General features: G+C 64.0%; 1 protein-coding gene across 2 annotated transcripts; it reads left to right on the top strand.

The window, feature by feature from the left end:
* The first annotated feature begins 2125 nt into the window (after window positions 1-2125).
* On the top strand, window positions 2126-18985 carry FIBCD1 (fibrinogen C domain containing 1). 2 transcript variants are annotated; one of them, XM_054848709.1, is made up of 7 exons: window positions 2126-2208; window positions 7303-7779; window positions 8779-8938; window positions 9703-9839; window positions 15394-15490; window positions 15857-16036; window positions 16324-18985. In XM_054848709.1, the coding sequence occupies exons 1-7, from the start codon at window positions 2137-2139 to the stop codon at window positions 16581-16583; spliced, it is 1383 nt and encodes a 460-aa protein (XP_054704684.1). In that variant the 5' UTR covers window positions 2126-2136; the 3' UTR covers window positions 16584-18985. The 2 variants fall into 2 exon arrangements, with proteins under 2 accessions (XP_054704684.1, XP_054704685.1); XM_054848710.1 differs by lacking the exon at window positions 2126-2208 and adding an exon at window positions 3654-3738.
* Window positions 18986-20495: the final 1510 nt, after the last annotated feature.

Here is a 20495-nt window from a genome sequence, read left to right as displayed (position 1 = left end):
TGGGGGCACCCCATGCTCGGCGGGGGCTGCGAGGGGCCAGCCCCGCTCGCGTACCGCTGCCTGGCAGGATCCCAAGCATCCCATCCCGCACCAGCCTCCACGATTCGGCTGTGGGTTATGTCAAGGTATGTTGGATTGCAAATTAAACGTCAGCCCGCTGCACGGTCCCAGCTCCATCTGCAGAAAATGAGTTGCTGGACTTGGAGAGTGTCCAGTTGTGCAGCTCGGCGTGCCTAACACCCAGGGCTGACAAGCCACTGAATCACTCCTCCCCACGCTGCCAGGCCACATGAAGCCAAGATACATTTCTTTTTAATGATAAGTTTTTATTGTTTGGAGTTCAGCTAAAACAGCCTCCCGGGCACCCGCAGCCTCCTGCTTCCAGAACGGCCGAGTGGTGTGGGGGCTGAGCCTGGCTGGCGCAAACATCCCAGACACCCCACCAGTGGAACGAGTTGGACGGTCTCAGGTGTAAAGAGAAGTCCTTGAAAACCGTCTGTGGGGAAGGAGCTGGGCTGCTGGCCATGAGCATCACCCGGTAAATCCACACAACATTGCAACAGCCAAAGGCAGGATTTGCACCTGGCCAGGAGACAACACGCAGACACACACACATGTACTGACTGCTCAAGCTGCTTCCCTCCCCACCCCAGAGAGCCCTTCGGCACCGTTTGCCAGCCCAGCACGCACCCCACTCTTCCCAAAATGGGCTGCGTGTCCTGCAGAGGAGCCGCTTGGACCCCTGGCCCCCAGCACACGCAACCTGCCACCCCTGTGCCTTGTCTGCTGCCGTAGGGAGGCAGCCCCCACCCCAGTGAAGCCGCACAAGAGCTGCTGGGGGGTCCCAACCAGGGCTGAGCCCCAGGGACAGGGACCCAGGGGGCGTTCGGAGCAACCCCCAGCCCTGCTGTGCCGCCTGCCCAGGGGACCGCCCTGCACTGCAGTAGGGGGAGTTTTCAGGGGGACTGCAGAGCCCCCCCAGGAGGTTTCCTGGGGGCTTCTCGGCATCAAGAGAGAACCCAGCCTCCCCCCAAATGGATTAACGCAGGGCTGAGCCATCGCTGGTCTCACGATGCTCCTCTGAACCTCTTAGCAACACTCCTGCCCACAGGTCAGACAACCGGCAAATAAAAGATTTAAGTGAGGTGCCGCAAAGGTACGGTAAAGAAAACCACATCCCTGCCCGGAGAGGTGGTGGTAAATCAGGCCAGGGAGGGACTCCTGCATGGGAGCTGGCAGCATGCAGGGCCAGCACTGCTGCTTTGGGCTGGGAACACTGGGGTTTGGGCAAGTGATGCTCCAGTGGGCATCGGTGTGAGCCCACGTGCTGGGGGGCCCGGCTGCTGCCTCCCCCCAGCCAGCATCAGCTTTAAATCATGCGCTGGGTTTTGCTAACAGGCCTCCAGCACTTTGGCTACCCCTGGGCACAAAGGTTTTGGGGGGGGGGGCATTGCCCCGTTACCCCCCCCCCCCCAGCACCCTGCCCATCTCTGCCCACTGGTGGGACTGAGCCCCTTCAGCATGGGGTGCTGAACTGGGGACCGTAGCTTTGGAAAGGGCACCCAGCCCCACCTGCCCCCCGGCCCCCTGTAACACCCCTGGACCCGCTGGCACCAACCCCTGCCTTACCTGCTGCCGCTCCTCCAGCTGTGCTGCCACATCTGGGCAGCTGGGGAGCCGCGGAGCCCCGGGGCGGGGGGGGGGCTCGGATCCGGAGTGACTCCGGAACCGCTGGGGCGGCCAGAGGGGCGCAGGGCAGCGCTGGGGGGCCGGGGAGAGTCCCCGGGGCATCGCCGGGCGGTGTCCCCGGAGCGGGGCCGGGGGAGACCCGGGGGGGGCGGGCGGGCACGGGGGGGGGGGGGGCAGCGGGAAGCGCCCCCCCGGGGCAGGGGCGAGCGGGCGGGGGGAGCGGGGCGGGCGGGAAGGGAAGACCCACCCCCGTGTCCGTGTCCGTGCCCGTGTCCTCCCTCCCTCCTTTTCCTCCCTCCTCCTCCGCCGCCGCCGCCGCCGCCGCCGCCCGTCCTCCCGCCGCGGCCAGCCGGGCAGCGCGGGCGGGCCGGGGGCTGCGCTGCTGGGGAGGGGGTCTGGGGGGGGTCTGGGGGGGGTCTGGGCACTCGGACTGGAAGTTGCGGCGCGATGGGGAACGAGCGCTGGAAAACCATGGGAGGAGCCTCGCAACTTGAGGACGGGCAGCAGGAGAAATCGCAGGTACGGGGCAGGGGCCGGCGGGGGGCAACGGGGGGCAGCGGGGCAGGAGCCAGCCCGGGGGGTCCAACCGAAGCCCCCCCCCCCCGTTCCCCCTAACGAGCTTTTCTCCCGGTGCAGTCCGGCGGGGTCAGCTGCCCCCCGGCCTCTCCCGTGCGGAGCCCCCCGGGCTGCCTCCCTTCCCCCCCCCCCCCCGAATTATTGAGTTTGTTTATTGGCAGCCAGTGGCCCCCCCTCACCCTCCAGCGCCGGGGCTGCCCCTCGGTCAGGCGGCGGGCGATGCTCCGGGGCTGCCACACATGCCTCTGATGAACCGCTGCACGTTTTAAACTGCTTAAAAAACCCTTCGAAAGGGATTTGGCATCTCAGCTCCCTGCTGCAGCCGGAGCCATCCCTCTTGGTTTGGGGACGCCCCACTGCCTGGCCCTCTCTTAACCTCCAGGAGCCCCCCGGGTTTTTGGGGAGAGGCCGGCGTTGCGGTGGGGTGCGGCGAAGCGGTGGCAAAGCATGTGGCGACGCGGGGGATCTGGCACGTGCCGGAGCCTGTTTGCACAACCCGCCGCACGTGTGCCAGCTCCTCCAGCCCAGCGTGCAGGTAGCGGCCAGCTGCCCGGCCTCCAGCCGCCGAGTGTGCCAGAGCAGGCAGGGAAGCGCAGGCACGGCTGCATGGCCAGGGCACGCAACTGCCCTGCCTTCACTCGGGGTGCAGGCAGGGCGGGAAGGGAAGGGGTGCAGAGTACGGGCAAGCATGCCTGGGAAGAGCTAGGGGAAAGCGAGTCTCTGACAGTCCGTGAGTCAAGGGAAGGAGCCAAGCGCTGGCAGCACTAGCCCTCCCTCCGCACCCTGGTGCTGGGTGAGGATGGTGAGGAGCAGCTGGCCCCCGCCGTGAGGCCAACTTGCCCCCCAGGTCTTGCCACTTCCCTGTCCCCCTTCTACCCGCAGCGATGCAGGAAAGGGACTTCTGCCCGACTTCTCCCTTCTGCACACCCTTCTCCGAGCCCTCTTCTCCCCAGTCAGCCCATCCATGCCGAAGGGCTTTCTCGCCTCGCTGGAGAGGGGCTGCCCACCTCGAGTGGCACGGGAGGCCCCAGACCCCCCCAAGAGAGAAACCTCGCTCTCCTCTCCCCTTCCCGACAGAGTGCCTCCCTGGCACACAGCCCCTCCACGCAGGGGTCCGAGCGGTGCCGTCCGGCTGGAACCAGGCTGCCGCTCTCCGCCCGGCTTTGTGCCCCCCCATGGCCCCACGGATGAGCTGGGCAGGATGGATCCAGCCCCACCGCCTGTACGGGGCTGTACAACACAGCAGGGGGTTCGTGCAGGGGGTTGCGAGGGAGGCACAGATTTGTTGTGCAGCCGGTGCTGGGCTCCCAGCTCACGTAAGCTCCGGTGGAAACCCGTCCCAGCCCGCCTGCGTGCTCACCCGTGGAGCCAGCTCCGGCGTGCTCGCCAGCCCTCTCCTCTCCTCTCTCTGAGCCGCAAAGCGCGCTGTGTAGGAGCGGTAGCAGGCAGGCTTTGGATGACGGAGGAGAGCAGGTAACAGGAGCGAAATTCAGTTCATCAGCCTCTGTGCCTGCAGGGAGCGAGTGAAGTGCGGTGTTAGGAGGGCGCAGGGAGCGGCGGGGTGCGGGGGGGGGGGTGGCGGGGGTACAGCCCCTGCCCCAGGGCAAGCAGGGATGGGGGCTGCAGCCTTGCACACAGCTGAGCAGCAGCAGCAGAGCTGGACAGGCAGGGACACTCGAGAGGGGCAGCAGAGCAGCACAGGGCGAGCGGCTGGGATGCAAAATGAGCTGCCTGAGCAGCTCTGGAGTGAGCAGTGGCTTGGGGGGGGTGGGGGACTGGCCCTTGCTGCCCTGGGGCTCCTTCAGAGGTGTCCTGGGGCTGTGTGGACCCCGGCAGTAAGGTGGGGGTACCTGGACTAAAGTTTGCCCCAGCAGCTGAGCCTGAGCAATGCAAAGCACAGTGGTCACCTGCCTCAGAAGCACAACTGGGGTCCTGGTTCGTACCTGGCTGGGGGCATGGCTCAGGGGTGAGCACCCAGGGCTGCCCGCAATCACTGCCCGCCATCCCACAGTGCGGAGCTTGCCTGGCGAGCCGGCAAAGAGCAGCCGCTTTGGCAGGAGCAAAGGGCCCCTCCTCTCCAAAGAGCATCGCCCACGGCAGAGCTCAGCCTCTCCCGCCACCGCTCTCCGTCCGTGCTCCTCGGGGACCAGCCCACCTCCGGCTCTGCTCCAACTGCTCCGGGAACAATCCGGCTCGTGTCCTTCCCTCCCCGCAGGCTGTGTGTGCTGGAGCTGCCGTCTCCCCACCCAGCACAGCCGCTCGCCTGTCCGGCTGGCTGAGGAGGCTGGGGGACGCTTGGTGGGGGCACGATGGGTGCAAGGCAGCCCACGGGCTGCTCAGGCAGCATGGCTGGGGCACCGAGTACCCAGCACCCATGGGGCATGGTGGCCAAACATAGAGATAGTGCCTGGGCCAGCCAGGGCACCGAGAGCCCGGCTCGGCTTTGCACCAGGGAGGCAACAGTGCCTCGATTCCTGGCCGGGGCTCCCTCCCGACCTCCAGTCCCAGCTCCAGAGCAGGTCTGCAAGTGAAGCTCCACTCAACCCGAGCACTTCCCAGCCTCGCAGCTTCTCCTCTCTTCAGGGAGGAGTGATTTGGAAACACTGGGACCCCCAGCCCGATGGATGTCCCCAGGGGGACATCAGTAACCGGGGCAGCTGCCACATGGTCAACAGGGAGATCCTGCGGCTGCCTAAAAGCCTTGGCAAGAAGATCCAGGGGCCTGAGGCCGTGCAATGGACAGCAGAAACCCCTGGAGCCACGAGGGCCGTGGCCAGGCAGGAGCGTGCGGCAGAGGCATCCGCAGGGCCCCGTGCTGGGAGCTGGGCGTGCAGCTGCAGGGCTGCCGTGCTGGGGGGATTCGGGGGGACCCACACCCCAGTTCGGAGCGTTGCTGGTGCTGCTGGCTGAGTGTTTCCCTCCACTCCCCGCTGCAGGTTGCCAGGTAACACAACCTGCCAGCAAAACGCTGTGGGACTTGTAAAGCTGCCACTGCTCGGGATCTCGCGGTTGCAAGCAGAGGTGGTTGAGTGCAAAGGAGGTCGGCCCCCAGTTCCTGCCCCAGTTCCCGGTGCCGGCAGGAGGGCAGCGATGCTGGGGCTTGAAGGCTGGAAAACAGCCGGATGCAGCTCCCGGGCAGAGTTGCAGGATTTTGGTGTGTTAAAGCCCAGATGGGATTTGTGTGGCTGCAGGAACGGAAGCATGGGCTGTGCATGGCTCTACTCCCGAAACCCTTCACTCTCAGATGGGTCCCTCAGTTGTTGCAGCCCATCTGCATGTCCCATCAGCCACGTTTTGAGCTGGGGACATCAGTGTGGTGGGGAGCAGCAGCGTGCAGGACAGGAGGGCGCAGAGCCAGGGAGCTGAAGGTGCTGCCATAGCTGGGACAGTTGTGGGGACATGGTCCCTGCTCACCCCGTGGATCCCAAACCGCTCGACGTTGGCCTCCGGTCAGCAGCCATCCCTCCTGTCACTTCTGCACTTGCAGGGTGCTGAGGAACCAGGTCGAGCCCAGGTCCTGGGTGTCCACGTGTGGGTGTCAGCGATGGGCATCTCCCACTTCCATCTGCCACTGTCCTGCTGCTGCTGGTGCTCCTCATGCCCCCGAGCCAGGGCTCTGTGTCTGCAAACACAGGGCAAACTCCTGGACCCCCTGCTTGCCCAAAGCTCCCCTTATTGCCTTTGACACCTCCTTTTAATGCACCCCGAGGGGCTGAGCCCGGGGCTGCCTCGTTACGGAGGTCCCTGCAGGGTGGCTTCCCAGTCAGCCCAGCACCGTTTGCATCTCCAGCCTTGCTCTGTGGGCTGGGGAAGGAACCCAGAGCATCCCCCCGGGGCTGGCAGGGCATTCGCGGCCCCCCAGCCCCTGCCCAGCTAGCCCCGCCGCAGCCTCGGTCACCTTAATGCAAATGGTTGCAGGAGCGTGAATGAAATGAAGGGTGCTTGAAGGAAGGTGTCACTCCAGATAGATGTGCACAGGAGGGGACAGGGCCTGGGAAATCTTTGCAGATGCAGCAATTTTCCCCTTGTTTCTGGGGAAAGTAGTCTTTGTCTCTCCGAATCTGCAGCTTTCTGGCAGCCCTGCAATTCCTTGTGACAGCCGTGGCTGGGGTCAGGGGAAAATCACAGCCTCTGTCCTGCAGGTGTAATGAGAAGGGGAGGCAGCGGGGGGGTGGCAGGGGTTGATGTGGCTGGGTGGCAGCTCGGTCCCTCCGCGCTGACGGCGTTGGCACCTCATGCTCTGCAAGGAGAAAAGGCTCTTGGTGCACATGGAGCAGCTCCCGCAGGCTGAGCCAATGGGTCCCTGCAGCAGCGGAGCTGCTGGAGGTGCTCAGGGGGGGTCAGAGACCTTTCCCACGGTGACTCCCCGTTGCCAGGAGGCTCCGGGCCAGGTCTGAGGGCTTTGGGAGCAACTCTGCTCCCCTCTGGCAGGCAGTGAGGGCACAAGGGGGACAGGGATGTGTAGCCACCCCCCCCAGCTGGGAGATGTCCTCTGCGAAGTGGTCCCCACGGTGCTCAGGGCAGTGTGGTCCCAACATCAATCCACAGCCACCCCTGGATCCACAGCCCCTGCCTTCCCTCACCCCCTTGCTTTCCCTGCGGTGCCGAGGACACGGGGGATGTTTTTCCCTTTTTCTCCCCATATTTGTGCCCAGGGCAGCAGGGAGCCCCGCACGCACCTCCCGGGGAGCCAGGGCCGCTCCGGCTGAGTATCACCACCTTAAATAAAACATGCCAGCAGGAGCACACGGCTGCTGTGCTTCGCTCTCTTTATTATTTCATACCTCTGGTTCCCAGGCGGGTTTAGCTACTTTGCTTGCTGAGCGCTCGCCTGTGGCCTCCACGTCCCTGGCAGAGCCGCAGGGTCCTCGGGCTCCCCGTGTCCCTTCCTCTGCCACCATCTCCGTGTCCAACATCGCCTCCCTCATTGCTGGACCCTGCAAAGCCTGTGAGGGTTTGAACCCACCTCTCGGATGAAGGGAGGTGGGATGGATCCGTCCGGATGGGTCCTGACGGCGTCCATCTCTCTGTCTGCAGAGGATGAGCTGCGGGTACATCCTGTGCACGGTCCTGCTCTCGGTGGCTGTCCTCCTGGCAGTGACGGTCACGGGGGCCATCCTCTTCATGAACCACTACCACACGCCCGTCACCGAGTCACCCCCTGTAATCAGCACCAACCCTGAGGAGGCCAACGCGCTGGTCACCATTGAGAAAGCCGACAGCTCCCGCATCAACATCTTCATCGACCCCAACTGCCCCGACGCGACGGGCACCTTTGGGCGCCTGGAGGGGCTGCAGACCTCCGTGCTGCGCGCCGTCACCGACCACGACGCCGAGGCCAAGGCCACCAAGAGCCAGCAGAAAGCCCTGCTGGTCACAGTGGCGGACGAGGTGGCCAAGCTGCTGACGCACGCCGTGCAGCTGCGTGCCGACTGCGACGGCCTCAAGAAGGGGCACAGCGCCATGGGACAGGAGCTCAGCGCCCTGCAGGGTGAGCAGGGCAGGCTCATCCAGGTGAGCTGGGGCTGGGGGTGCCACATGGTGCTCCTTGGGGACAGACCCGCCCTGTCCCCATGTCCCTGGAGCATGACTGCTTGCAGCCGCTGCCCACGGTGTCCAGGGGAACCTCCGGCAGGAGCTGAGGTTTAAGGCAGGCACTTGGGAATTGCAAGTTAGGAAGCACAACTTCAGCTCCAGCTCATCAGCCGCCCGTGTCTCGCTGCGAAACCGCCCCGGTGCCGGCAAGCTGGGTATGCAGCCTCCCACATTGCGGGTCTCCCAGCTCCAGGTCCAGTTTGGGGGCTCTGAGCAGAACCGAGAACAGCACAGGACCATGCAAAGAGCGGTTCATGCAGCCATCAGCCCCCCCCTTATTTACAGTCCCCAGAATTTCCCAGCCCATGAGCTGTGTTGAAATGTTTACCTGGGTACACCAGGGATCTTCCGGGCATTGTAGCAAGACCCAGGGCACGGCTGGATGCTCGGCTCTGTGCCCATCCCTCCTGGTGCTCAGCTGTCCGGAGCTGCTCGATCCTCGCTGCTTCGCTTCGCTCCCCGTCCTGCTGCTTTGCTGCAGCCACCCCACGTCACTTGCCTGACCCGGGTCACCTCGGGGGACAGTGGAGAGCCGGCGGCTGTCTCAGGACATGGCTATTCCTGCTGCCTCCACGATCCCGTCCCCTTGCCCAGAGATGCTCTATATCCCACGGGGTGGCGGCACCGACGCACCCAGGTTCGGGGATTTTTCAGCCTCGACAGCAATAAGCGCTGTCTGGACCCTGACCTCGGGCCAAAAAGCACCAGAGATGCTGCATGGGACCTGCTGTGGCTTTTATGTCCCCATCCGACCCCCACCAGCCCATAATCTGGCAGGGAGCGTTGCTGCCCACAGGCGCTTGGGGAGCCGTGGGAGCGGGCAGAGCATCCCCGCAGTGGGGTGGTGGTGGGACTGGGCGGTGGAAGAGGTTTAACCACGTTTAACCTTGTCCCTCTTAACATGTCCCCCACCCACAGCTGCTCTCGGAGAGCCAGACCAACATGGCTCGGCTGGTGAGCTCCGTCAGCGACGTCCTGGAAACGCTGCAGAAGGAGCGTGGCGGCGCCCGGCCCCGGCTCAAGGCTGACCTGCAGCGAGCGTCGGCCAGGGGAGCACGGCCCCGGGGCTGCTCCAACGGTGAGATGGTGTCCCCCATCGGTCCCCGGGGAGAGGGATGTACCTGGGGCTGCTCCCAGCAGATCTCTGCCTAAGAAGAAGGGAGGAAGACAACCAGCCTGGAGAAGGGATTTAATACAGTGGGGGGTGGCAAGGAGTTGGCAGAGATGGGGCAGGAGGAAGATGGGAAGTTGTGTCCTAGAAGGTGCGTTTCTCACTGTGTGGCCCCCAGTTGTCCATAAACCAGCCTGCAAAGCCAGCACAAAAGCCACTTCGCACCCCTGCAGACCTACCTGTTCCCCACGCAGACGTAGCTGGGGCAAAATCAGAGCGAGAAGTGACTGTTCCCCTTTGTTCGGGTGCAGACGGCAGCGCTGCACGGGACTCAGAATAAACAGTCACATTCATCATCATTTGGTTAAGATGAAGCTGAGTAAGACTGTCCCGGGGCCGCGAGCACGTGCCCACACTCTGCCTGCAGCTGCCTCCGGGCATCGGCTCCCTCCTCCCCGGCTGGGTCCCAGCCCGCCCTTGCTGTCACACGGGGACATGGAGTCGGTCCCTGCCAGCTGCCGGCGGGGAGTCCCCACGGTGGCTGCGTCCCCCCGGGCACCGCTCGCCCTGAGCGTCGGAGGAGAAAGGAGGGAAAGAACAAGGCAGCACTGAGTCGCCAACTAGAGCTGGCAGCAAGGTTCAGAGCCTGAAAGAAATGGCAAGACATTAAATTAGAACATTAATTAACCAGCTTTCCTCTCGTCCCACCCCATCCCAATGCCACACTGCAGGCTCCCGGCCCCGAGACTGCTTTGACATCTATGCGAGCGGACAGCAAGAGGATGGGATTTACTCCATCTTCCCCATGCACTATCCCTCCGGCTTCCAGGTCTACTGTGACATGACGACTGACGGGGGTGGCTGGACGGTAAGCTGCCGCCGTGCTGGGGGCCACCGGGAGATGCTACCGCCGGCTACGGGCTGTCCCCTCACCGGGATGCTGGGGGTGGGAGACGTCACTCTCAGCGCTTGGACGTGACATTGGGATGGGGGATAAATGCTAACAGGGTCTGGCTGTGCACAGGGTGCCCAGACCCCTGGGGAAGCAAGTGAACAGGCTTGAGCGTGTTACGTGTGCCGCAGCATCGGCAGAGCTGATCCCAGCGGCCCTGCCCCGGGCTGGCGGAGCTTGGCTGGAGCTGGAGGGTGGTTTCGGGTGGGGAGTTGGGTGCCAGGGCTGGAGTTCGTCCTTGGTAGGGCTGGTGCCCAGCTGGGGCACAGCGTAGCTGCGTTGTGCCATGGGGCGAATGACTGTGCTTTGCCCCGTCCTCGTGGTCCTGGTGAGCTGGTGCCAGGGCTCAGGACAGACCCCAAATCCTGGTCAGGACAGACCCCAAATCCAGCGTTTTTCGCCTCATCTAACACAGGGGTGGCCCGGGGCAGCTCCGGTGCCACGCTGATTCACTCGCTCCCCGGCCGCCCTGTCCAATTCGCTTTGCCGTGGCGGCTGCAACAGCCCTGTAATCACAGTAATGGGGGAAGGGAGCGGGGGGACGGGGGGGGCACGGTGCTGGCAGCCCCAAGCCTGGAGACCTCCTTTGCCCTGGGGGTCCCTTGGGTGCCAGTGGCCCCTACCCAGGACGGCATCGCTCGGGGTGCCGGCAGGGCAGTGAGGGGTCCCAGGGAGGCAGCGGGGGGCCCACGGGGAGGGGTGGGCAGGCAGCCGCTCCCCTGAGGACATGCTGGGTGAGCCGAGCCGGCCAGTGCCCCTCCAGCTGGGTGCTCTAGGAAACAAATCCCCACGATCTGATTCTCCTAAGCAGCTTTGAGCAGTGCCAGGAGGGAGCTTAGCCCCCCTGCCCTCAGGGGGCTGATGAGCCTTCGGCCTTGGTCTACCCAGAGCCCACCCCAGGCAGGAGCAACCTGTCATGCACAGGTCGGTACCAGCAGCTCCAGCTGGGAAACTGAGGCACAGCCCAGCCCTGGGGACCCCACCTCCTGGGGGCCTCACAGAGGGAAAGGCAGGGGGGACCCCACTTGCTCCCCAGGGTGGGGAGGGTCCTTGCAAACCCCGTGCACAGCCTCCGCCAGCTCCAGCCGTGCTCAAGCACTGCCTGAAGAGCAGCCCAAGGTGATTAGCGAGACACTCAGAGGCTTATTTAAAGCTGCTGCAGCCCAGAGGGCTCCGGCTGGGCTGGGGAGGGGGCGAAGCAAATGATTTTACACCCGGCAGCATCGCGGGCTCCAGCAGCAGGGCCAGTACGGTGCTGCCTGCAGCACCACAGCCAGGCAGCACCGAGCTCTGCCCTGCTGCAACTGGGGCAGAGAAACCAAACCGGGTGCCGAATCCCGGCACTCTGGAACCGGGCGCATCCAGAGTGGGGCTGAGGGTGCTCATCCCCAGACTCCCATTTCTTGTGGCTACTCTGCAGTGCAGGGTCCCAAACATACCTCGAGCCCCCCAGGGGGGTGGTGGTGGGGTGTCTCAGCCATCTCCTGTGGGGCTGGGGACACGGAGTGGGTCCCTGGGGTGCTGACTCAGCCAGGCTCCAGGTAAGCCATGGCACAGCTGAGCATCGTGGTGCAAAGCCTGGGAAATTTTCCTCCCCTCCTCCTCTGGAGTGATTACTCCTGACATTTGGGCTTATTTGCATGTGGGTGGGTGGGTGGAAGCGATGGCAGCAGCTGAATCAATTTTGACTTGGGAGCTGCTGAGCTAAGCCTTAGCCTGCATGGACGGCTTAGAGACCACGGGAGCCGGGGAAGAGCCACCCTGATACCCCATTGGGGAGAAACCCACCTGGGGTTACTCACCAGGTGCTGCTCAGCACTTCCCCATCCCCATGGCGTGATTTGCAGTGTCACCCTGTCCCCTTGCCAGAGGCAGGGTCACTGGTCGTTCCCCATCCCCTTTGTGGGGAAGGCTGAGCAAGGCACAGCCCTTGCCGGACCAGCGCCTCTCCTCCCCGCGGCGGCTGCGTCCAGCCCGGGGCAGTTGAAGTCCCCTGTGCTGTGTGAGCGATTGCAGCTCTGGGGCTGTTTGCTGCCTGGTTTGCATAGTCAAAAAGCAGAGATCTGGCAGAGAGGGCAGCCAGCATCGGTGTCCATGCAGGGCAGGGTGACATGAAGGCAAAGAAATGTGGGAGGGAAGAGCTGGGGAGCCCCCCGCACACCCCCCAGTCTATTTTGTCCCGCCATGGTCCTGCCCACCAGCAGTGGGGCCACGTTTGCAGCCAGCTGGGCTGTGGGTCTGGGTCGGTGCCTGCTGGCGCCAACGGGAGCATCCACGTCCCGTGCTCAGTGCTGACTTTAATTGCGGCGACTCCCTCGTGCAGACCCAAGCCTTGCGGCAGCGACGAGCTGCAGCTGTGTAATTGCCCTGACCCTGACTCCCCCGCTTTGACACTCACCTCTGGCACTTTATTAAAGTAATAACGGGGTGACGGAGGGCATGGAAGTCTTGGCATCCTAGGGGACCTGAAAAAGTTGCCTCTTCATCTGCTGTTGTGTTGAGAAGTCTTTGCAAACACCCTGTGCTCCTCCTGGTACCCCTGAGCCTCCATCGCTGCCCAGCTGGGGCAAAACCCCCCGGGATCAGCATCTCGGCCCTGTAAGCAACGGTGTCACGATGGCTCCAGCCACCTCAGCATCAATTTCCATGTACAGTGCGTATCATGAAGTGGTGGGAAAGCCGAAAGATGTGGAAGAAAAGGCTGTGCCAGCAGGACAAGGGCCGTGGTGAAGCTTCAGCTTCACGGGCACTTGCGGCCCCGGGGACGGCTTCGCCCAGCCCGCTCATCACGCGCCGGGGGGGTGCCAGCACGGGCTGGGGGTTTGAACACGCTGATGCATTTACACATGGGCTGGGATCAGCTGAAGGCAGCGGTTGAGATGAGCCCAGGGAAATGCATGCTGCTTCCAAAAGACGTGATTGATGTGTTGCCACGAATGAGGACGAGATGCTTCTGCCGGCGGGGACAGGCGGGAGCGGCCGGGTCCCCAGGACAGGCAGCACTGCCGGCTGTGGTGTTCGCAGGCGATCGCACGGCATCGGCGCATCCCGGACCGGCTCCTGCGATGCTCCGCGTTTGTCTTGTCTGTGGCTGAACCCCAAAATGGTCGCCCCGCTGGGATGGGGGCTCAGAGGAATGCTGCAGGGCTGGGGCTGTGGGGTCTGTGCCGTGGCTGCCAAAAACCTGACCGGGACCTCAAGCGCTGCGGTGGCAGAAAAGTGATGGCCGAGCATCTGCCCAGGCTGCGGCTGTGGTGGGGTTTTGAGCCCTCTGGGGACTTGCGGGGGGGGGCTGGCATCATGGGGCTGCGGGGAGAGGGAGCAGAGCCCTCCCTCACTGCCAACACCACAGCAGACACAGGCTGGCGCTCCCACTTTTCTCTGTTTTTAACCCATTTTTCTGGGTTAGTGCCTGTGCAGGAGCCTGTCTCTGCCCCACAAGCTCAGCGTGACCGGGGGAGGCAGAGAGCGGGGGAGATAAATATTTCAGCCTTGCCTTTAAAGAAGGGAAGGAAATCCTTTTTGCTTAAGATGGGCTGATGCATATTTGATGAGGAAGAAAAGAGCAGCAAGGCAGGGCTGGGAGCGTGGCAGCGAGCCTGCGGGTCACCCGTGCACGCAGCATCCCAGTGCAGGCAGCATCCCGGCACGGGGGGCAAGGAGGCGGCTCCCACCTCCTTGCCCGCATACGGGAGAGGTGGGTGGGTGAAGCACGAGGAGGGACCATGCATGAGAGATGATGAAGATGGAGCAGGAGACCCAGGAGGACACAGCACCTCCAGCACCCATCAGCCTTTCCAAACCAGTTTCAAGCCCCTTGGGGCCAAGCCCGGTGGGCAGCGGCGCACCAAGGGCTCCTCCGGCACCCGGGGTGATTGCCGAGCCGTGCTGAGGCTGAGCCAACGGAGACGTGCCCCGCACGCGTCGCTGGGCACCGCTCAGGCAATCGGCCTATTTACAACCGCGGGTCAAAGCCGATTAAGAGGGAGCATTGGTGCTGCCTCCGCCGCCTTCCCTGTGCGGCAGCGCTGGAGCCGATGTCGGCCGGGGAAAATCAGCTTCGGGCCCCCGTCCAGCCACGCCATCCCCCCTCTCCCAGCAAGCCTGAAGAAAGCCCCTTTAAACAGGCTTAACCGCAGCTTCTCAAGTGCTCAACGCAGGGATAAAAATTAAGGCTCTAATTCTAGAAGGTAAGTACAGCAGGATCAGAGCCGTGTCGTGCCGAGGAGCGCGCCGGAGCCTGTGCCAGGCATCCCCGGCCCCAAAAAGTGCCTGTCTGGTGAAGTGCAAAACAACATGAAGTTCACGATCTGGCTCTGCTTTGCACGCCGGCGTGAAACCCCGTGTGTGCAGGAGGGCAGGAGTAGCTGGGGGAGGCTGCGAAGGGGCATCCCCGCGGTGGAGCAAAGCACGGCGGCTTCCCGGCTGGTGCAGGGGGTCAGCGGCGTTGCCCGAGCCTGGGATGCTGGAAATGGGGTGAATGGGCTCAGCGGCACGGCCCAGCCCTGCAGATGGGGTGCTCTGGCCCCTTGGCTGCTGGCCCATGGGGTGGCTGTTCCTAAATCGCCGAGCGCCCTGTCGTGTGTCCCCCCTGCAGCCATGGGAGCATTGCTCTTGGTGGCAATCGGGCAGGCTGGCTGAGCCAAGTTTAATGCAATTAATCCAGAGCTGGAGGCTTAATTAAGTTCAAACGGTTGGACGTGGAGCAGCATTTCTGGATCATCATCAATAAATCAAACCCGAAACTATGGACAAAAGGGGATGAAACGCACAGGGCACGACATGCCAATGAGCAGATGGGAGAGGAAAAGGGAAAGGCTCCGAGGAGAAAAGCCGCACTGAGCCCTGGGGATCTGGCTGGGATCTGGGGGCTCTGCGGGAGTCAGGATGGTCGGTGCCCCGCAATAAATTTCTCTGGGAGACTAACGAGGCCATCACAGGAATGATCACAGGGCAGCTGCCCAGGAGAGAGCAGTTTTACGCAGCACCGAGCATCCCGACGTTTGCAGGATGACCGCCTGGGCAGCACGCGCTGCGGGGATGCACCTCGAGTCATGCCGTCTGTCCGTCCATCCCTCTGCTCCCACGTGCCCTCGCAGAGCCCAGGCTGTTTCGATCCAGGCGTGGGGGGGGTGCTCACCCCTCCTGGGGCACCGACCACCTTCCCGCAGGATCACACCGCAGGTTTCCCGAGCTCTGCTCCCTTTTCCAGGCAGAGGATCCAGTGAAGTGTTTTATCCGAACCAACTCACCCATCCCCAGGAGCTGGCAGATAATGATCCGGCATTTCCCTGGGGACCTGCTCGCGGGTGTCCCCGTGTAATTACTGAGTTGAAAGGGTTTAATTTGCGCCCGCATCTAATAAAGCAGCAGCAGGGAGGGGTGGGCAGCACGGTGGGGAGCAGGGGGGCTGCCCGGGGTGCGCGGGCTCCGAGCAGCCCCACGACTGACGCCCCGCATGTCTCCCCAGGTGTTTCAGCGGCGGGAGGACGGCTCCGTGAACTTTTTCCGCGGCTGGGAAGCCTATCGGGATGGCTTCGGGAAGCTGACAGGAGAGCACTGGTTAGGTGCGTGGGGATGGCGGTGCCCGCTCCTGGGTGGGCTGGCAAAACCTGCGTCCCCCCGGCAACCCCGGGGAGGTCCGGGATTTCCTTTGCAAAGGAAAGGACACCGAGACCCCCTCGGCCAACGCACGGCCTAGGAGTGACGGCCCAGGCAGACGGGGAGGGGACCGGGCAGCTGCAGAGGGGCTCAGAAGCGATGGGGCCATTTGCCCGCGAGCTGAGCGCGTGCCCTTGGCCGTGCGGCAATAACAGAGCGAGGGCTGGAGGGTGGGAACCGCTGCCCGTCCTGCCCCAAACCCCCTCCCCAGGGACCCCCGGCCACCCTGTACCCGCCGGGGTCCCCGCACTCGCCCCCTCCCTCCGCCGCAGGGCTGAAGCGGATCCACGTGCTGACGGTGCAGGGCAGCTACGAGCTCCGCATCGACCTGGAGGACTTCGACAATGGCACCGCCTTCGCCCACTACGGCAGCTTCGGCGTGGGGCTCTTCTCCGTCGATCCCGAGGAGGACGGGTACCCCATCTCCATCGCCGACTACTCGGGGACGGCAGGTAGGGTGGTGGTGTGGGGGGATGCGCGTGGCCCCGCGGGGCAGGGGGAGCCCATGGCCACCAAAGCCCCTCGCTTGGGCGTTGGCGGTCTCGTCCAGCACTGGCGGCAGCGCCGGCTGCATCCCCGCAGCCACGGGGAGCTGGAGGCTGGAGGCAGGAGAGGGGCTGTGGCTGGGTGGTTGCAGGGTGGGTGACCCCAAGTGCCCAGGGGAGCCCCCCGGGGTGGGAGACAGTCCGAGGGTGAGAGGCAGGAAAGGGCCCATCATGGCTCCTTACCCTGCTGGCAGGCGACTCCTTCCTGAAGCACAACGGGATGAAGTTCACCACCAAGGACCTGGACAACGACCACTCGGAGAACAACTGCGCGGCTTTCTACCACGGCGCCTGGTGGTACCGCAACTGCCACACCTCCAACCTCAACGGGCAGTACCTCAAGGGCCACCACAGCTCCTACGCCGACGGCATCGAGTGGTCTTCTTGGACCGGCTGGCAGTACTCCCTCAAGTTCACCGAGATGAAGATCCGGCCCATCCGGGAGGAGAATTAGCTGGATGGTGCGAGCCCCCTGCACCCTGTGCCCAGCCCCCTGCCCTTCCCCACCGCCCTGCAGCCCTGTCCCCCTGCCACCATCCTCCCCAAGGGCTAGCCCATCTTTAGGGGGCCCCTCGGGAGTGCCTGCCCTCAGGGAGCGCGGCTTTCGCTCCTGGGTGCCCGTGGACATCACCAGACCTTTGCTCCCGCTGCTGTGGCTCCCCTGCAGCCAAAATGGTGTCCTGGCCAGAGCGTGACCCGTGGCTGGTGCTCACGGCTACAGCAGAGAGGGCAGCGGGATGCAGGGATTTGGGGAGTGGTACCCAGCAGGGTCGGGCAAGGAGGAAAAGGGTCTGCCTGGAGGGAGGGAGGGATGCAGCAGCCCGGGCAGGCTGGGCACCTCTGCTCATCTCCGCCACGGGCACAGACACCCGGCAGCGGCCTCGCCAAGCTGGCAAGGGACTGGCAGACACTCGCTGTGGGGAGCCCCAAGCCCCACGCAGCCCCCAGGAGTGGGACAAGGCTGCTGCTCTGCGGTTCCAGCTCACCCCATGGTGCTACTGGGGATGGGGAGGGCTCGGCTGGGTCGCAGCCCACGCAGGTGCCTGACCGTGCCAGCAAGTCCTTCTCTAGCCTGTAAACGCTCGCCTCTGCAAGAGCAATGCAGCCGGAAAGGGACAACTACAAACTCCTTCATCCCTGTCCCGGCTCCTGGAGCCTCCTGGCAGGTCGGGACACCCCAAGGCAAGCCGGCGTGGTGCTACGAGGATGCGCACTCAGAACCGAGCGTGGCACGCAGCTGTTTTGGCAGCGCTGGGGAAACGGGAAGCACGGCAAGGAGGAGGAGGCGAGGAAGGCTCGCTTCCCAGCATGGCTCTGCCAACATTTTGCAGCTCCTCCCTCCCAACCAGCCCCGCTAAGGCTCACGGTGGACTTTTGCCATCCAAAAGCTGTGACCTTTCCCGAAACCCTTGACTTTGGACAGCACGCCTGCGTGACCCCAGGCGAGCCCCCTCCGCTCGCTCCCCGCCTGGGAACCGCATTCATTTCCACCCAAGATGAGCCGCGCTCTGGCTCGGCACCTGCAGATATTCAAAGCCTTTCATTTCTTCAAATCCCATTAAGGTTTTGCAAAAAGAAGCCCCGAGTGGGGCTTAGCATCTGCAGGGCCCTGATAACCGGGTGGCAGGCAGTGCCTCACGCCGGCTGACCCGAGGAGGAGCTGCCACGGGGTGCGGGGCTGACATCTCCCTCTGGCTCCCTGGAAGGACTCAAATGGGGGGTTTTGTCCACAAAAAAAAAAAAAAAAAAAAATTAGAACCAAGCCTGAGTAGGCTGTATGGGAACAGGGAGGGGAGGGGGACAGCCAGGACCCTGCCACCCTTTACGCGATTTTCTGCCTGTGCTACAGCAGCAATGGGGAGCAGAGCCCCCGTCCCTGGCCCCAGGAAACACCGTCGGATGGACAGACTGCCCAAGGAGGGGAGGAAAGCTCCTGCCGTCCCCGTTTCCAGGGGGGCTTAAGGCATGGGAAGATCAAAGGCTCATCTTCCCGGCTGCGGCAGATTTGTACTTCCCTGTGTGCTTCTCTTTGTTTTTTTAAAGCCTTCACCACCTCGGATCCTGCGCTGGACAAGCCCATTTGCCTGCCAGGGTCCCCATCTGTCTGTCCTGCTGGGGAAAGGGGGATGCACTGGGGATCACCGCAGCTTTCCCCTCTGCCAGAGACGTTCCTTGGAGCCCTCGGGTGAGGATGAGCCCCGGGTGCAGGCACCAGCTCTGCCTCCTCCATCCCTGCCCAGAGCAGCCGGCCAGGCTGGCTTTCTCGAGCGATAGGATTTGGGGAGCTCAGCGGTGGCGTTTCCCAGCCAGCACAAGCTCAGGAGACCCCAGCAACTCCCGAGGGGCTTCCTGCACCCTGCCAGACCCCTCCGGAAAGGGTCCCACGCAGGCAGGGAGCACGGTACCTGTCTTTACTTTCTGTTCCTTTATTTCAGTGGATTAGCTGTAGCTGGGTTTTCTAGCACTCACCTTCCGGACAAGAAGGCACACAGAGCCACGTGCCCCGGGCGGGAAGGCTCGTCCCCTCCCTGGACCCCCCCACCGGTGTTTTCCCCGGGGAGGGAACATTGTACATGCAGTTTGTCGGTAGCACACCCTTGTGTAACTGTCACCCAGGACTCCCTAATGACTTTGTTTTGACTTGCACGAGAGGTATTTAATCCACGCCGAGACGCAGGATTTCCCAGGATTATTCCCAAGAGCGCACGCATCGCTCTGCGGCCCCGGATTAGCCTAAACCCGTCCGTGGTGACACCTCCCCAGGGAGGGGTGGGCAGGGGCGGCCGGGGGGTCCGGGACCTGGCCACGTACCTTCCCGGCAGAGCCCTGGACCGGGTCGTGGTGTGTAGCAGTGCCGTGAAGTCTAGGTCGTGTGTGAGTGGTGTCCAACGCTGTACATGTGGACTTTCTAAACTCCTTAATAAAAGGAACTCATCGTTAGCTGGCGTGTTGTCGGCTGTACCCACGGCGCAGTGCGGGGACGTCGCCGGAGGAACCTGCCGTGGGACCTCGGGGTGGCAGATCTGGGTGCGGAGGGGACCCGCTCCCCCCTGCCTGCACTGATGGGCAGAGCCGAGCGATGCCCCCGGCCCCTTCCTGCTGAGCAGCGGGGTGCTGCCCACCCCACACCCTGCCCCAGGCCGGGACAGAGCCGAGAGGGGACAGCTGAGCGCCAGGCACTGGGGACCACGCTTTAGCATGGGTGGCCGAGGACAGGGGACGCCCTCAGGCTCATCCATGTGGGGCCAGTCCCTGAGCAGGTCTGGGGGTGCCTGTGCACCCACCGCACTTGCACACGCGTCTGGGACCCCAACAGCCGCACACGGCATGCACCAGCCAAGGGGGCAGGGGACACTCGTGCCCCCGGACGAGACCCTTCCTCCCACCAGCATCGCCACCAGCTGCCAGTGACTCAAGGCCAGCTCCGGCACGCTGCGCACCCGGCCTCTCCTCCAAATGAGATGGCAAACGAAGGAGGCGCGTTAATCAGCGGTGGTGCTGCACTCCCATTGTGGCGGCTCGGCCAGCCCCCGTCCCCCTCTCCAGCCCCCTCCCTGCCCGGATCCCAGCCTCTGCTCTGTGCAGCCACAGCCCGCGAGCCAGCCACGCACTCGAGGGGTGACACGGCAATTAGCGACGGCGGGTATTTAACGGCGGGTGAAGCGGGCTGGCCAGCTCAGTCTGGGCACGAGCTCGGGGCGACACGGAGCACGGCCAGGGCAGGCGGCGCTGGGGCATCACCCGAGGCGGAGAGGTGAGTCGCTGGCGGCCGTCTGTCTGTCTGTCTGTCTTCCCCCTGTGCCTGCATTGCACCCTGCCTCGACAGGCAGCGCAGCCAGCCAGGAGGTGAAGGCTGGTGAGAGGCAGCTGGGGGCAGCAGGCAGGGCCGGGCAGGGCACCCACCAACACCCACCAGCCCCTGGAACGGGACTGGGCAGCACCAATTGCTGGTGCTGGGAAGGTGCTCCCTGCTCTGGCTGCACCCAGCGATTTGGCTCCACGATGGACAACTGGGTGCAAAAGGGGAGAGCGCAGAGTGGCAGCAAGGTGTGAACGAGGCAGGGAGCACCCCAAAGCACAGCCCAGGGGTCGGGGGGTTGCTGGGGAGGGCAGGCAGGGGCTTGGGCTCAGCTGGGTCCGGCGCAGGAGCGAGGAGCACCCACAGCAGCCCCCCACTCTGCAAGCACAGGGTAGACACCCTGGCCCCCATCACCAGCAGTGACTTCTACAGCAACATCTGCAGCAAAAAAATAATAATAAAAAAAACCCCATTTCCCCTTTCTGAGCCTTTGTGGGAGGAGGAAGGGGAGGCAGAGCAGCCCTGCTCACGCTCAAGGTCACCCCGGGTGCCTACAGCATTGCTGCA

The sequence above is a fragment of the Grus americana genome, chromosome 20 (assembly GCF_028858705.1).
Source record: "Grus americana isolate bGruAme1 chromosome 20, bGruAme1.mat, whole genome shotgun sequence".
Taxonomy (NCBI): domain Eukaryota; kingdom Metazoa; phylum Chordata; class Aves; order Gruiformes; family Gruidae; genus Grus; species Grus americana.
This window is presented reverse-complemented; position numbering and strand designations above follow the sequence as displayed.

Bases quoted from the DNA above. Each gene is read 5' to 3' on its own strand.
- FIBCD1 (XM_054848709.1), top strand. From the start codon at position 2,137: ATGGGGAACGAGCGCTGGAAAACCATGGGAGGAGCCTCGCAACTTGAG. The intron at 9,840-15,393 runs GTAAGCTGCCGC...ATGTCTCCCCAG, and splicing joins CTGACGGGGGTGGCTGGACG to GTGTTTCAGCGGCGGGAGGA. The intron at 16,037-16,323 runs GTAGGGTGGTGG...CCCTGCTGGCAG, and splicing joins CGACTACTCGGGGACGGCAG to GCGACTCCTTCCTGAAGCAC.